The sequence below is a fragment of the Phyllobates terribilis genome, unplaced genomic scaffold (genome assembly GCF_046119375.1).
Source record: "Phyllobates terribilis strain yellow unplaced genomic scaffold, ASM4611937v1 Scaffold_1__5_contigs__length_1240528914, whole genome shotgun sequence".
Lineage (NCBI taxonomy): Eukaryota > Metazoa > Chordata > Amphibia > Anura > Dendrobatidae > Phyllobates > Phyllobates terribilis.
The window spans coordinates 559,217,179-559,234,838 of NW_027362761.1; the positions used below are offsets into that span (position 1 = coordinate 559,217,179).

Sequence of the window (17,660 nt, forward strand, 5' to 3'; positions counted from 1 at the left end):
ATGGACAAATGGACCACAGGACTAGATGTGGTGAGAACGATGTTGAGTAAAGTTTATTTTCAAGGCTAACAATTAACCGTAGGCGTGGCCGAAGACCAGGCCCACCGACAGCGCCCTGAAACCACGCCCAGGGACGATACACGAAGTGGGCTAAGGCGGTTCCCACCAACCAGCTTTCAGAAGCCTGGGAAAAGACAATTCCGGCATAAAGAATAAGCGCCACAATGACTGCTACCAATTTTTGCCTTTGAAAATTTTTGGTAATATGAATCGTTATTGTTAATTGTTTAACATTAAAAAGATGTCCTCAGTCCGGGAGTACTGAATTTAACTAGGGGGGGGGAGGGGGGGAAATTGGCACCCCAGGAGTCTGGTTGCCACAGTGGCATTGCCTCCCTCGCATGTCATTTCCATGTTTTTTTGTCTAAATAACAGGAGTCCCTGATACTGTTTGGGGCCACGCCATCACCATTCTACATGCAGTCCACCGCCACATCATGGCCAGATATCTCGATGCAGTGTTGCTCATCTGGACACCTGCGAGTGCCATTGTATTTTTCCCGCCTGCATTCTGTTGCGCATCTCTGAATAAACTTCATTCTCTGCTTTTAAAGAAGAATTGTCTACAGTGTTTTCCCAACACTTCCAGCCCTCAGTAAGGACTTTCTTACAAGGATAGAGACCAACCCATCTACCATTGCTTGTTCAGAAATCCGTGCCATGTACATCAGTGGCATCGTAGGAGACATATCCCAATATCACAGGAAATGTAATTAAGTTGTAAATTATCCCATCACAAGATAAGCCCATTGTAAAGAAGTGTGGTTTTTAATCATTTGGGAAAAAAAAAAAAAAAAAAGTTTTACACAATAGTTTGCTTTTATTTAGAAAAAGTGGAACAATCCCGTGCACTCCCTATATACATATAAAATAATCAGTGTATAGTATAGAAGTATCCAGTGTTACAGTCCAATGAAGGAAACATTTCGGAAGATCTAGAATTACATCCTAGCGTCACAACCTCCAGGTGTAGATCACAAGTTTTCTTGGCACTCCTGCATCTGTCGAGTACGTTCCGGAGCGGTTCTAGAGCACTTGGTATCCTTCTCTGGCATTTCTACAGTGGATGACGCACAAGCTTATTAAAGCGAGGAGCTGGAAAATAAAAATGAACATTTAGTGAAGTGAACCCAGGATGCATGGATACTGTTTTCTCACGCAATTGCTGGTCCCAAAAAGTCAAGTTCTCTACCTTTACCCTAAAGGTGTTGATAATTGAAAAAAGCAGAATGTACTGCCAATTGCAGCATACTAATGAAGACAGCTATATGGACATGCAGACTAGCCAGGCATAGTTAAAAGGTGCAAGTGTTAATGGAGCATTCTCCCACCCAAGTAAAAGTGCTTTTAAAACTATAATGGCCTGGTCACAACTTCAGTTTTAGTAGGAGTTAAAAAGCTAAAAACACTGCTGCCACTAGGGGGAGTTCACAGCAGACAAGTTTTATAGCTCCCATTGAATGCAATATGTGCCCCCTAGTGGTAGCAGCAGTCCCAAATAGCCAAGATTGGATCATCTCCTTACAAAAGGGAGACTATTATACAGCAAAGATCTTAAGAAAAATGAACTTCTCCAAGTCAGAAGGCATAAAAAAATTCTTGCCCCTGGCTGACTTTTCTTCAAGGCCAATTGGCCACCCACAATTTTAATTATCCCTGGTCCCAAACATTTGTTCTGGTCCTTATCTACACTTACCTCAAGGACAGCAAAGCCGAGTATCACCAGCATGGAGAAGCCGAGTACTTTATTTAATACAGTCTCCAGTTTCTCTTCACAGCCCTATAAATTAGTGGAGGGAGGAAGCAAAAAAAATTGTGACATGTACAAAAATATATATTTGTCTGCCGTCGCAACAAGGTGAGACGACATCATTGAGACCTCCATAAGTCACTTCAATGTCCTTGTAGCAGCCAGATCTATTGGGTTTACCCATCAAGTGCCTCCAGATTTGGCAGAATCAGGTATAAGTCCAGTGTGATACCCACAGGCAGTCACGACTAGGTCTCTGGTGTCTTGTGTTGAAAGGGCCTTTGGGGGTCCATCAGGAACCAGTGTTATAAATGGCACATGGTAGGTGGTGGCAGATTTTGCCTTCATGGCCACAGCTTTTAGGCTACACAGTTTATACAGCTTCAGGTGGATTGGAGACTTGAGGCAATAATTGGCAGAGGAAGTTATCATGGTTTTCCCACCATAATCTGGTTTTTGAGATTAGTGGTGATCTTTCTAAAATCTGTCCTTGCCTTTAATTCTTCACCTAATCACATTTCCTAGAGAAGATTTGAAGGGGTTGTCCACTACTTCTACAATCCTCCAGTTCCAGTGATGCCAGGTCTCCATGTGATGGCTTGAAAATGGTTATGCCATGTGAGCACTGCAACAATCAGCAGCTGCCGATGGGCTGCAGATCACATGGCATAACATGCAGGCACTGGGAGACCCTACAATCACTGGAACAGCAATTGAGTATAAGAAGTTTGTTTTGTCCTTTACTTTAGATGGGATGCTAAAGCCTTTAAGGAAGAGGTGCAGTAGACATCACCATAAACTTACCAACACTTTAAACCCAACCTCAGGAATGCCCCCAAAACACCCATTCTTGGGCATGGCTTTGTGAAGTCCACCCCATGAAGTCTGATTCACAAGACTATTCTAAGTACACAATACGTAATCACGTTCTTATTTGGCGTCAAGCCATGTTTTCAGCCACCCGAGTAGTCCACCTTATTTCTCAGCGGATGTTCTCCTTACCTCAGTGTTGATCTTGTTGAGGGCATCCAGTTTGCCCTGACAGTCCGTCTCGTTCTTCTTGCAGCAGCTCACTGGCACTGTGTGGTTAGTTAGGAACCATGTTGTGTTCTCCCAACTGCTGTAGTTCCTTATTCCACAGCATTTCAACTATACAGATAATGGGGGCAAAAAATATATATTACACATACACACACATTTTTTTATTATATCTTAGAATAGTGAACCCTTGATGTGGGGTATCAGCAAAAAGACTCAATACACAGCCCCCGTCAAAACTACATTCCCCAAAAACATTGGCAGGTACGTCATGGTGTGCACTGGTTGGGATATATCCCAAAGGCATAGGGATCATGGGGTTAAGGTCCCACTTTCTACCATACCTCTTCTTGGATGAAATCCACAGCAGAACTTTCCACATTTTTCCCGTCGTATTTTTCAAACAAAACTCTCATATTTTTCTGAAGTTCTGGATCAATCTAAAAGTACAAGGGAAATTGTGATATTTTAACACGATTTACTCATTGGTGAGAAGAAAGAAAAAGTGGTGGAAAAGTGCTGGAACTCAAGATCTACAAAAAAATAGAAATATTCGTTACTTGTTAAAAATCTTAAGTCAAAACTATATTTGCTGTGACCGCCCTTTTGAAGGAACTCTGAAGGAACTCTGCAGGGAAGTTGTTCCAAACATATTGGAGAAATGACCATAGATCTTCTGTGGATGTCGCTTGTGTAGACCCCTGTCTCTTCACATAATCCCTGACAGACTGGATAATGCGAGATCAGGGATCTGCGGGGGCTGGATCACCACTTCCAGGATTCCTTGTTCTCCTTTAGGCTGAAGATATTTCTTGATGACATTAGCTGGATGTCTAGGGTGGGTAGTTCTGCTGTAGAATAAATATGGAGCCAGACGCCTCCCTGATGGCATTACATGGATAAGCATCAGCCTGATTTCTCAGCATTGAGGATACCATTAGTCCTGACCAAATTCCCAACTCCATTTGCTGAAACGCAGCCCAAAGTTGCAGGAGCCACCTCTGCTGCCTAGAGACTCATTATTACCCTGTAGACTAAGCCCACAACAGCAAGAAGAAATGGTGTTGCGCTCCAGGCATTCGGCAAACAAACTTGCCTTCTGTTACAGCCAGATATTTCACATCGAGCCTTATCAGGCCAAAGCACCTGCTGCCATTTTGTCCTGAAGCTGACTTGCCCCCTGGGCCGTGGGGCACTCGAGACCGGGCCTCTGTACGATGCTGGGGGTAGTAGTGGTGGCAGGCCGGTCCCGTGGCTCAGGGTGGTCAGACCAAATGGCGGTCTATCAATCAGCGCTTTAAATGTCCGACTACGCCACCCGTGGATTGCGGTCAGGGATGACCGCCGCTGCAGGGCAGGCCACTGGGGCTGGTGTTGGTGTGCAGCACAGGAGGTAGAATAACTCCCCACGGGAGAAGTGTAGCCCCAGGGTAGTTAGGTGGATGTTGGGGGTGATAGTTCCGTCCACGACGGTCAGAATGCAGAGTCCGCTTAAACAGTTCAGGGTCTTTATTATAACAGATGGTAATGACCCAACAACAGTACCGGCTAGAAGGGGGCCTGGATGTCTGAGAACACTCAGGAAGCCCCTCTAGTCAGGGTGAGGGTGTAGGCCTACTGTGCTCTCTAAGCTCTTTGACTATTTCCCCCCCTTTAGTCGTAAAATAGCCCACGTCCCTGAGCGTGCCATGTACTCTCACCTGTATGGCTTGCAACTTGGGCTCCTTTTACCTCTGGCCTCTCTTGGCTTTGCTGGTCCCTTCTGTTGTGGCGGAGCCTCCGGGTTTTTTAGGCCAAAGGACATGAAATCCCTCGCAGATTGGTTCTCTGCTGCTGGACTCAGTCTTTACAGCCTCGGACCCCAATGTCTGGTAGATAATTCTCCCTATCTGCCATGACAGGCTCTCGGCGCCGTACGTCCCTGGCTAGCAGTTCCTCCACTGCCTCACGACGACCTCAGCTAAAGCTGAACTGTCCCTCCTTCTCTGGGACTAGTCTCAGTCCTGAGCTAGGTCGTCCAGGTCTCTAACCCTGCCCCCAGTTCCTGCTTTTATAGGGGCAGCCAGCTCCCCCTACTTGCCTGGGACAGGAGGTGCAGTATGCTAATTGTCCCTAACCAGGGAACCTCCCTCCTGCTCTCAGACAGCCTTTATTATATGTGGCATCCAGGCCTGGGGTGAGACACACCCAGTTCCTGTGTATTTGTTCATAGACAAGTCACTTGTTTCTGTATAGAACATATGTTTTCAGGCCAAAATTTTTCCATCAAGAACTTTTCTTAACAGACTGGTGTAGCTGGGCACCACTGGATTCTGCCAGTTCTGAGATGATGGCACTGCTGGACATCATCCAGAGACGTGATAGTGCAGCAGATGAAAGAATTCATGCTTGCGTCCCTTCGAAGTCAGAACAATTAGTCCTGCAAGTGATGATCCAGCCCTACAGAGCCCTGATCTCACATCATCCAGTGTGGGATTACGTAGTCAGAAGGATTTGCAAAAAGCAACATGCACAGAAGCTGTGGTTCACTCTAACAACAACAATAAGCACTGAGCTTCTTGAGATCGCCATTCTCACTCACCCTATCCCTGTAGACAAGTCCCAAGACCAGGGCGACCACTCCTGCAGCAAATATGATGGAGATCAGGGTGATAAACTGGAAAGTAAGCAGAAATATAAAATGTTACATTGTGCATATGCCTTACAGCACAGAAGACCAGTGATAGCAAGATTCATCCCCGGCATTGAAGGCTGAGCGTCACCGCTTTGGATAAAAGGTCTTTACCAAGCTGATCACAGATCATTCCTCCTGCTAGGACTTTACATCAGACATTATCTTTGTGTTTAGTTTCCTTGTAGTGTCACCACCAATTGGCTATTTACACAGACTGGCCAAGACCTCCAGAGCGGATTACACCCTTAGGCTGCGTGCCCATTATGCGTTTTTCAAGCGTTTCTGCCGCGGAATTTCCGCAGCGAAAACGCTTAAAAAACACTTGGTAATACGTGCCCCATGGTCCCCAATGATAATCCACATGTGCTGTGCACATGCTGCAGAAATTTCCGCTGCGGATTATCATTGCGGAAAAATCCGCAGCATGTCCATTAATTTTGCGAACACGCAGCATAATCGCCGCCATTGACTTGCATTGGACCGCGTGACAGCCGCATCACTGCATCTGCATATGTGGATATCAGACGGTTTAGTGTGCGGACGGTACCCAGGTCTGGAGGAGAGGAGACTCCTCTAGACCCGGGTACCATCGAATCTGTAAAAAAAAAAAAAAAAAAAAAAAAAAAAAAAAAAAAAAAATAGCCCCGGGCCTCCTCAGTGATGCATGCGGCGTGTTGGGCAGCTCGTGGTGGTGTGAGGACCATTATTTTTTAGCCACTTATTTTTTATTTATTTTTTTTTAACCATCACTTGGTGACACTATATAAATCCATGCCGTTTGCATGGATTTATATAGTGTGACCAAGTTGTCAAGCACTTTCCAAGTGATGCTAAAATCGCTTGGAAAAGAGCATGTAAAATCTGCATGCGTTTTTTCCTGCCAGGGAGAAGCGTAAAAAATATGCAGCATTTCTGCATCTTGGGCACTTAGCCACTCAGCTCTGGCTGGTAGATTAGGAACCCCCTTAACCCCTTCCTGATTTGTTACCTATATTTGTTGTGGAGCAAGTGTAAGCAATGGGCTAAGGAGCCAAAACTCTGCCACAGAGGGCAGGTGCTGACTGTTAAACCTGTGGGCGATCCACGTTACTCTGCAGTGACGTTATAAAAAGTTACAGCATAGTAGAAAACAAGCAGCTTGACTTACCATAGAGAAGGCAGGGTTTGTTTATTACCATCTGACTTTCACTGTATACAGAGCACGGACAGTGCTTCCTTCTCCAGACCCAGCGATCAAGTGATTGTCGGAGTGTGGGGTGGAAGCAGGAGCTTCTGGGTTTTAAGAGACCAAGCTATCTATGTAACCAGGAGGCTGCACTTCCTCTGTTAGAATTATATACCAGCCCTAGTTGGAGGGGGTGTTTTTTTATTTTTATTTTTTTGTAATGTACATATTATAAGATACCTTGGGGGCATTTCAACAATTATGAGGGCATAATATGAAAAAAAACACAGTACAGACCAAAAGTTTGGACACCTCATTTAAAGATTTCTGTAATTTCATGACTATGAAGATTGTACATTCACACTGAAGGCATCAAAACTATTAATTAACACATGTGGAATTATATACTTAACAAAAAAGTGTGAAACAACTGAAAATATGTCTTATATTCTAGGTTCTTCAAAGTAGCCACCTTTTGCTTTGATGACTGCTTTGCACACTCTTGGCATTCTCTTGATGAGCTTCAAGAGGTAGTCACTGGAAATGGTTTTCACTTCACAGGTGTGCCCTGTCAGGTTTAATAAGTGGGATTTCTTGCCTTATAAATGGGGTTGGGACCATCAGTTGTGTTGTGCAGAAGTCTGGTGGATACACAGCTGATAGTCCTACTGAATAGACTGTTAGAATTTGTATTATGGCAAGAAAAAAGCAGCTAAGTAAAGAAAAACGAGTGGCCATTATCACTTTAATTAATGAAGGTCAGTCAGTCCAAAAAAGTTGGGCAAACTTTGAAAGTGTCCCCAAGTGCAGTTGCAAAAACCATCAAGCGCTACAAAGAAACTGGCTCACATGAGGACCGCCCTAGGAAAGGAAGACCAAGAGTCACCTCTGCTTCTGAGGATAAGTTTATCCGAGTCACCAGCCTCAGAAATCGCAGGTTAACAGCAGCTCAGATTAGAGACCAGGTCAATGCCACACAGAGTTCTAGCAGCAGACACATCTCTACAACAACTGTAAAGAGGAGACTTTGTGCAGCAGGCCTTCATGGTAAAATAGCTGCTAGGAAACCACTGCTAAGGACAGGCAACAAGCAGAAGAGACTTGTTTGGGCTAAAGAACACAAGGAATGGACATTAGACCAGTGGAAATCTGTGCTTTGGTCTGATGAGTCCAAATTTGAGATCTTTGGTTCCAACCACCGTGTCTTTGTGCGACACAGAAAAGGTGAACAGATGGACTCTACATGCCTGGTTCCCACCGTGAAGCATGGAGGAGGAGGTGTGATGGTGTGGGGGTGCTTTGCTGGTGACACTGTTGGGGATTTATTCAAAATTGAAGGCATACTGAACCAGCATGGCTACCACAGCATCTTGCAGCGGCATGCTATTCCATCCGGTTTGCGTTTAGTTGGACCATCATTTATTTTTCAACAGGACAATGACCCCAAACACACCTCCAGGCTGTGTAAGGGCTATCTGACCAAGAAGGAGAGTGATGGGTGCTACACCAGATGACCTGGCCTCCACAGTCACCAGACCTGAACCCAATCGAGATGGTTTGGGGTGAGCTGGACCGCAGAGTGAAGGCAAAAGGGCCAACAAGTGCTAAGCATCTCTGGGAACTCCTTCAAGATTGTTGGAAGACCATTTCCGGTGACTACCTCTTGAAGCTCATCAAGAGAATGCCAAGAGTGTGCAAAGCAGTCATCAAAGCAAAAGGTGGCTACTTTGAAGAACCTAGAATATAAGACATATTTTCAGTTGTTTCACACTTTTTTGTTAAGTATATAATTCCACATGTGTTAATTCAGAGTTTTGATGCCTTCAGTGTGAATGTACAATTTTCATAGTCATGAAAATACAGAAAAATCTTTGAAGGAGAAGGAGTGTCCAAACTTTGTCTGTACTGTATTTGAACCTTTGAAGGTTCTTTATATGACAAGCCTGGAAAGGTGCCTGGTCAGGATTGATCAAGGAGGGCATGGATAAATGGCTATGTTCACATGTTGTGTTTTTTTTTTTTTTCCCCCCCCCTCTCCCTCTCTTCACTCTAGAAAGCAATGTGTACACACACACACACACACACACACACACGACAGGAGTGAGGAGATACTCACACATCCGAGGCCGCAGCAGGACTCCTGTATGGCGGAGATACATCCCACCAGCCCGATAATGAACATGACTACAGCTGTCCCCAGGATGATGATGGCGGGGAGCATAACGTAGGCATTATTCAGGAAGCTCTCGTATTGCTTGTAGGTGACAATGATATTGATGCCGACATAACCAAGAGCTGCCGCAGCCGCCTGGAAGAGAGAAGAGGACTAAACATCTACAAGATGCAGGAAGTCATTGAATCCATATACAGTCACAGTAAACCTGAAAACAAAACCCAAAACTGAACAAACTGGGATTTTTCTTAACCAAAAGTGGGGAACACATAAGTTGCCACAATTCTGAGCTAGCCATGTCCATCATGAGGAAGCCATGTGCAAATCTGGATGGAGTGCACTGGGGTGGGACTGCTTTTTAAAGCGCATGGTCACACCCAGAGCACTTCCCCCTGGTGCTCAGATTTGATTTTTTACATTCCCTTAAGGATTATATTGTGGCACTTAGGCATTATCTTTATCCCTTTAATGGCACCATTTGTGTCACATGGCTGCACAGAACGTTCACATTTCCCCTTATGTGTGATGTGTTCTGAACTTTGTACCCGTCGCTATAAATGACACTTTACTTGTTGGTCATCTGACATCAGGTAAACAGCGGACGCTTCCTGCACCTGGAACAGCACGCAGCCCTACTGTGTCCAGAGTCCAACCCCCACTAATAACTGCAGAGCCATTTAGTTTTTTTCCCTTGCAGACCCCCCCCACACACACACACATTATTATATACTTTTAGTTGCTACAAATCACAGACGTTCACTTTGCAATATAGGAGAGTGCAACTCCATTCTGCACAGACCCTAAAGAGAAGATCAAATTCTGAGGTCTGCATATTACAGTCCTAGTACAGACCCCAACTTTAGGCCTGACCCGGGGTCTCTGGACCCTATACATGCCTATGGGGTTGGTCAGAAGACGCTGCACTAGTACAGAAATCATGGTCCATTTTTAGGCCGTGATATACAGACTTCCAAGTTGACTGTCCTGGCTCCAAGAAAAGACAAAAACTAAAAACACTAAAATAGAGCAAAGAGCAAACGAGGAACTGAGAGGGGACAAGGCTCCTTAAAGGAATGTGGTCAGGGCAGTTTCAACATACAAAGAGGAACAATGATGAAGAGTCTCCATTACTCAGGAGAAAGCAAAAAAAAAAAAAAAATAAATCACATGAGAAGCCATTAGTGTTTACAGTAACCAGACATCACTGATGGGAATACCCCTTTAAGTTACACCCAATGCCAAGATTCTATCCCAATATGTACCATGTATAGGTTACCAGTGTAGTATAGTTCTTCTGATTAGCCATGTCACTTCCCCCTCATGTACAGGGCATTGCAGTAGCTTTGGTCGTAACTATAGATACCTAAGCTACTGCAATACCCTACACACAGGGCGAGAGACGTGGCTAATCAGAAGAACTATACTACATTTCTAATTGTAATATTAGCAAAATTCATCCACTTGCTAAGTATTGGAAATAGATTTTGTATTAAAGAGTTAATCCCATCTCTAAAATTCTAACAGCACCTCCCTCCCCAGATCTTCTCATATGGGTCAGGGTGCAACCACAACATCCATAATAGGCGATACTTTCCCTACAGACTAGAACAACAAGTACACTCGATAGCTCATTGGTAAAGTCACATCTTTCAGGAAAGATTTATCCAATAACATATTACCCGAACCACCCAAATAGTGTAAACGGCCCTATAAAGCCTCATTGTTTAATGTGAGGGTATACAGAAGACTCCTTTGTCGGTCTATCTTGCCCACAACAGCATTGACAAACTCCGCTCTGTAACAATGAAGAAACTTCTTTCCATGTATGTAGCAGAAATGAGTATCTTCTGATCTTTCATACAGCGACACACATTAGCACATTTTTTTGCACTACAGTACATAAATGTAACAAGCTTCCCAGCAATCATAAATATGACCTTGTGGTATGTTAGGCTCACATATATAGCACCATCATATTCCACAGAGCTGTACAGACCTCATCATCACTGTCCCCATTGGGGCTCACAATCTACATTCCCGATCAGTAGGTCTTTGGAGTGTGGGAGGAAACCCAAGCCCCCAGAAGAAGTTATATACACACACAAATAAGACACATGCAAAACATCAGAAGAAACAAAAAATTAAGAAAAAAAATTATATACATATATACCACCCTGATGTACTTACCAAGAATAGCAGGCTGAGAAAGACCAGGAAAGTTTTGGAAGTGCAGACCCCTAAGCCCATGATGTGACTGCTACTCCAGGGACTGCACACAGACTACTGCAGCTCTCTCCTCACAGCACTGCAGTAATAAAGGCTGAGGATCATGTGTGTCTATCAGCCAGACCCAGCAATCACATGCCTGCTCCACCGCCCACTTCCCAAAGGTACAAAGGACGCGTTAACTCTCAACGAGCAGCAGATGCAACGGATTATGCTTGTGAAAGTGGATCCAAAGTTACATCCAGACATGCCAGGGAAAACAAATAATAATAATTTTCAGATCCTGTTGCATATTTGAAATTTGCAGGAGAGATCCAGAATGTAACTAAATAAAAAAAAAACCCTTCTCAGATGTCCTCCGAGTGCAGCCCAGTGGTTTCCACGCTCTCATTGAATTGCATGGCTGAGCACGATCCGAATATCAGATAAAACTCAGGCATGCAGAAATTGTTTCCTGGGACCGGGTCAGATGTAGGAAATAATCGGACATGTGCACAGCTCCATAGACTAACATTGGTCCTAGTGCGATTAGATGTTTTGTCGGATCCCACTCGAAACGAAAATACGGCCAAGTGTACAAGCCCATATGTGCAACCCTGAAGCAGTTAAAGACGTTATCGTAGGATAGGGCATCAATGTATGATTGGCCAGGGTCCCGCACGCAGCACCCCCGCAGATCAGCTGTTATCGGTGCCAGCGGCAGGGGCCGCCAGCCGGTAGTCCTTACCTGCGATGCTTGGCCGCCCATCTGTAGTGGCCGCCGCGGGGTACTGCACATCCGCCTCCCATTCGATTGAATGGGAGGCGTATGTGCAGTTACAAGCGGTGGCCACTACAACTTGACGGCCAAGCTCCGCAGGTAAGGAATTCCGGCCGGTGGCTGCCGCCGATAACAGCTGATCGGCGGAGGTGCCGCGTGCGGGACCCTGGCCAATCATACATTGATTCCCTATCTTATGTGAAAGTAGTGCACAACTTCTTTAAAAGAACTTTAAAAAAAATGGAACACGTGCACAAGTCATTTTGACATTGCTGTGCATAACTGAGTGCTTTTTCAGACAGTTCCAGGTAGAATCCACCTGAAAAAGACGCCAAGTGCACAGACCCTTAGGCTATGTTCACACGCTGCATTTTTCTTTCTCCAAGAAAAACCTGCTCTCTTGGCAGTAAAGAAGCTGATTACAAAAAAGCAGGTTTTGCTGCTTTTTTAGGCTATGTTCACACTAGGCATTTTCTCAGCGCTTTTTTTCTGCAGCAAAACTTGATCTCTTGGCAGTAAAGTTTCTGCCTCCAAAAAGCAGGTTTTTGGTTGTTTTTTTTGCTGCGTTTTTTCTGTGTTTTTTATCACTGTCCATTTGTCTCTTCATGTACGTCTAATAAAAAAACACATTGCAAAACAGCAGCAATCCACAGTAGAACCATTGCGGGGAAAAACGCACGGAAATGGTTGTGATTTATTGTAGAAATGAACTTGAGAGACACAGAACGATACAATGTGCAGATCAATCAGACAACATTGGTTGTTACCACGTGATACAAACATGAACCAACTGACTGTAAGAATAACCACTCATAGGAAATGATAGTGTTGCATGTGACGGCTGGAGGAAAAGAAAGGCTAAAAAAACAATAGCAAGAAAAACAACAACAGGCACCAGATCTACAAAAATCCAACAATTTTTCACAAAAATTCACTAGAGCAGCGAAGATATAATTGATTCAGAATTATAAAGCAATTGGATCAATATAAAGTCAAGCTTAGGTCTTCTTCAGACGTCCATTTTTCACGTACGTGTTGTATCCATATTTTTTACTGATAGAACATGTACCCATTATTGTCTATGGGGCTGTTCACATGCTTGTTATTTTTCTAGGTCCGAGTGTTCACAAGAATAACAGAGACCGGTCAAATTTGTGGATGGGTCTGTGAAAAAGACGGATCGCACTCGCATGCCATCTGTTTGTCATCTGTCTTCTGACTGGTTTTTTTTTACTGTTTAATGGGTAAAAATAGGATTTATAAATGAATAAGGGACAGAAAAACCTAGGCTTCAAATCTGCAACGATGGTCAATCTAAGCCAGGGGTATCAAACTCAAACACACAGAGGGTCAAAGTGAAAAACTTGGACAAAGTTGCGGGCCAACCAGTATACAGTATAATGGGCCCCACATTTTCCTCCATACAGTATAATGACCCCACATAGTCCTCCATACAGAATAATGGACCCCACATAGTCCTCCATACAGAATAATGGGCCTCATGTAGTCCTCCATACAGTATATTGGGCCCCACATAGTCCTCCATACAGTATAATGGGCCCCACATAGTCCTCCATACAGTATAATGGGCCTCACGTAGTCCTCCATACAGTATATTGGGCCCCACATAGTCCTCCATACAGTATAATGGGCCCCACATAGTCCTCGATACAGAATAATGGGTACCACACAGTCCTCCATACAGAATAATGGGCCTCACATAGTCCTCCATACAGTATAATGGCCCCACATAGTCCTCCATACAGAATAATGGCCCCACATAGTCCTCCATACAGAATAATGGGCCCACATAGTGCTCCATACAGTATAATGGGCCCCACATAGTTCTCCATATAGAATAATGGCCCCACACAGTCCTCCATACAGAATAATGGGCCCCACACAGTCCTCCATACAGAATAATGGGCCCCACATAGTCCTCCATACAGAATAATGGGCCTCACATAGTTCTCCATGCAGAATAATGGCCTCACGTAGTCCTCCATACAGAATAATGGCCCCACATAGTCCTCCATGCAGAATAATGGGCCCACATAGTCCTCCATGCAGAATAATGGGCCCCACAGAGTCCTCCATGCAGAATATTGGGCCCACATAGGGGTGGTGGTTCTGGTGTCACGGGCCAAATATAATCACCCTGCAGGCCAGAGTTTGATATGTATGATCTAAGCTGTGGACAGTGGAATTATTTGAAACTTATAGGCCCCAATGTAAAATTTCCAAACTGGCACCCAACCATGACAGCTCTTTGTTAGTATTGGTTTTCTTATATGGACCTCCCTAGGCTTCAGAGCCAAGGTTTGACTACATCCACTAAAGTTACAACCCTGGCTGCAGATATTCTCTGTATTACAAAGATGCTATTGTAAGGGTGTTGATACACGCACGCTGCTAGGTTCAGATAGGACAAGACGGGTTTCATGAAATCTTTGGAATCCTGGGGGAACCGTTACTCAGGGCGAAAATAGGCTGCAGCTTCTCTCAGGCACACAATAGGTTCAATTGCTGACCAGACACATCTGACAAGAGTCTTTTTCAACAGTTTAACAGTGGAATTTAATCTGAAGCACAGTCAGTGCAATTCAGCGATATTACAGCAACAATCTTCATTACAGTACAGTCTGAGTTTCTTGAGCAACCAGATCCAGTAACAAAACAGTAGTTTCTTCACAAGGCACAGTATTACAGTCTCTTCAGTAGCATAATTCAGTATAGATTAAATCTCTTAGCAGCACACTTCTGTGCATACACAACTACAGGCTTTTCCTTCACAAGGACACAATAGTACACAGCATTCTTTATCCTGCATGGAAATGGAGGGGGGGGGGTTGATGAGGGAGATGATCCCTGTGACACAATTCCTTCCAGTCCTTATCTTCCTGCCCGATAATACTCTGCACTGTTAGTTCAGGGAATTTATCTGACCTGTGTTTAGTTTCTCTCCTGATCTGAATCCTGTTCAGTTGCCTTCTGTCAGATTCAGATAACACACCACCTTTCTCTTCGGCTTCAGCCAGACTACAAAAACAAGTTCCCCACAATCCCCCTGGGGCTCTGTTAAAACACTCCCTGTCTCCTGTGACTGTGTTAATGTGACGCCCTGCGGCTGCAGGCTGTCACAGAACTCCTTGGTGTTGCACAGATGGGATTCTCCCCAGTGGCCTCAATACATGCAGACACCTCCACCCAAGTCCACTAGATGGAGCCCTGTCAGGTATATATATACTGGGGGGTGGAGTTCAGGAAGTCAGTCAGTGGGAAGCAGTCTTTGTGACATGATGCTGCAGCACCAGACAAGCTGAAGTCTGTGTGGCTGAAAGCCAGGCTAGGCCCAAGCTGCGGGCTAGTCTGGCCTGTGAGAGCCTAGAGTGGGCCAGAAGACAAGGAGAGGAGAAGAGCCATGAGGGACAGAGGAACCACAGAGAGTTCGTCCCCTTTTGCAAGCCGGGCACCGGGCCCGAGCCTATTGGGATCTCTATGCCCAGTAGGGAATCCAGCATACTGAGGAGGATTTCATATCCCTCAGTCCACCAGTGAATAGCGCACACTCAGAGGACTAGGTACCACGAAGGCCCCAGCGTCCAGGGATCGTGGTAACCAGTGGGAAAGCCCTCGCCGCCAAGCATACGGGTGAGAGAAACATCAAGGGAGCTAGACTCTGTTCCAGGCAGGTCAGAAGCTCCAGGCAGAGAGACAGGAAGATGCAGAAAGGAGGCCTTACACTCGCTCACTGGGGAGCAAGACTAGAAGTGCACACCACCTACAAGTACCCCGGACAGTACCTGACTACCATCATGCAGTAAAGGTACTGAAACTAGCCCCGGTGTATGTGTCTGTTCTTCCTCTGACCCGGCTGGGTCCCATCTCCCCTGCACCACCATCCATTACACTCCACGCTGCCCTGGAGCTAGCTCTACCTGTGGAGAGCCACACCATCCCTGCTGCCATAACACCAGCTCCAGAGGACCTGCTTCGCAGCGGCGGCACCCCTTAGCCGCATTCCACAGGTGGCGTCACGAACTTTCCCAAATCCTCTATATATATTTCCCCTTTTGACTGACCGCCCTGGGTCACGGACCGGGCCAGCCACCGTGATATCCCCCAAAAGCAGCCATAAGGCCCGGCTGCTGAGTACCCCACGGCCCTGGGGGCGAGTCATTAACCCCTCTAGTTGCTGGATGCTTCTGAAGCACAACACTTCCTGTCTCCTGTGCTTGCGTTATTTCTAACAGTTGCTGGATGCTTTTGAAGCAACAGCACTACTTCTGCATGTCACAGTGTGTTCACACTGAGTCACTTTGCTTTCACATTGAGTAATTCTCAGAGTGAAAACTCTCCAAAATCCTCTTCAAAAAACTCAAAACTCTTCAAAAAGTTGGGGATTTTGCTCCAAAAACTCAGCTAAAAGACTCCGAGTGCACATACCCTAAGGATATGTTCACATGACGTTCTTTTTCAAGTGGTCAAAAACGTTGAGTTTTTTAAGCCGAAACCACTTCCGCCACTGTTTCCTCAAGTGGTTTCCACTTGAAAAACTCAGTTTTTAACTATAGTTTTCGGGGTTGTCCAGCCTTCTGATAAAAGTCATGTATGTGACTGCAAACTTCTGAATCCTTATAGTGTGCGCACCACTGTTTTTCAGGTGTGTTTCGAAGTGGAATTCACCTGAAAAAGTCATTTGCACATACTCTAAAGGTTCCTTTTGACCAATAAGAGAACCCCAAACTCTTAAAGAGAATCTATCAGAAGATGTTTGCTGTGGAACCTGAGAGTGGCATGATGTAGGGGCTGAGACCCTGATTCCAGCAATGCATGACTTACTGGACTGCTTGGTGCAGTTTTGATAAAATCCCTATTCTCTCTGCTTTAGAAGTAGCAGTGCTTGGAATGCTGAGATGTGTATAACCCCGCCCACACCCCTTATTGGCAGCTTCCTGTGGTGGAGTAATACAGGTTAGCTGGACTGTCTGGCATGTGACACCTAGTCCTGCAGTGATAATCTCCTGCTGATAAAATACTGATTGTATTGAAACTATAGTAAGCAAGTGACACATGACTGGAATCAGTGTGTCTGTCCCTACATTAAGCTGCTCTTAGATTGCACATTAAAAACCTGCTGACAAAATCCCTTTAAGCACCCTTGATAAATGGGGGCCCTGTTGAATATTATGCATTGGGGTCTGACGAGCATTAACGTTTAACCATTGCTTCAATTATTATTTCATGAAACAGAGAAATCTGCTTCTTTCTCCTACTGGACTGATCATTAATTATAAAATTTAGGGGTAAAATCTGTATTCAGTGAAGACATATTTTTTTGTCACTGAGATATATGACAGTTCCTACTGATTAAATTCTATGTATAGGGTATTAAGAAGAACAGAAGAAGGAAGAACAGAAGAGCAAGAGGTAGAGCTTCTCCCTCCTCTTCCATCTACATAGAATCTTATCAGTAGCAATCTCATATTTCAGTGACGTAAAAATCTGTCTTTACTGAATACAGATTTTACCCCTAAATTCAGAATTCTGAGAATTAATGATTAGTCCAAGAGGAGAAAGATGCAGATTTCTCTTGCTTATTTTCAAACGTATTATCGATTTATTAAATAGAAATTAAAACAATAATTACTCTTTAAGTTATGCCAAGAGATTCCAGCCTACTCCTTTTCATCTGTCCCAGTCCCTGCCTTGTGGATCCATTATATAATTCTTATTATTAGAGTACACGGAGTATATAATCACTTCTCTGTGCTTTTAACATCAGCTTTTATGGTGCTGCCGCTCGTGATGACT

The 17,660-nt window shown here is 44.7% G+C and overlaps 1 protein-coding gene across 1 annotated transcript; it reads right to left on the reverse strand.

The window, feature by feature from the left end:
* Positions 1–860: 860 nt before the first annotated feature.
* Positions 861–11,203, reverse strand: LOC141270218 (tetraspanin-36-like). The gene is made up of 7 exons (XM_073680473.1): positions 11,048–11,203; positions 8,804–8,995; positions 5,430–5,504; positions 3,193–3,288; positions 2,813–2,959; positions 1,757–1,840; positions 861–1,155 (listed from the first exon to the last, which is right to left on the reverse strand). The coding sequence occupies exons 1-7, from the start codon at positions 11,105–11,107 to the stop codon at positions 1,087–1,089; spliced, it is 723 nt and encodes a 240-aa protein (XP_073536574.1). The 5' UTR covers positions 11,108–11,203; the 3' UTR covers positions 861–1,086.
* Positions 11,204–17,660: the final 6,457 nt, after the last annotated feature.

Excerpts from the sequence above, each read along its gene's own strand:
- LOC141270218 (XM_073680473.1), bottom strand. The coding sequence starts at position 11,107 with ATGGGCTTAGGGGTCTGCACTTCCAAAACTTTCCTGGTCTTTCTCAGC. Across the intron at positions 5,505-8,803 it reads CCTGCTGCGGCCTCGGATGT|TTTATCACCCTGATCTCCAT; the intron begins GTGAGTATCTCC and ends CTTACTTTCCAG. Across the intron at positions 1,156-1,756 it reads TCGGCTTTGCTGTCCTTGAG|CTCCTCGCTTTAATAAGCTT; the intron begins GTAAGTGTAGAT and ends TTTATTTTCCAG.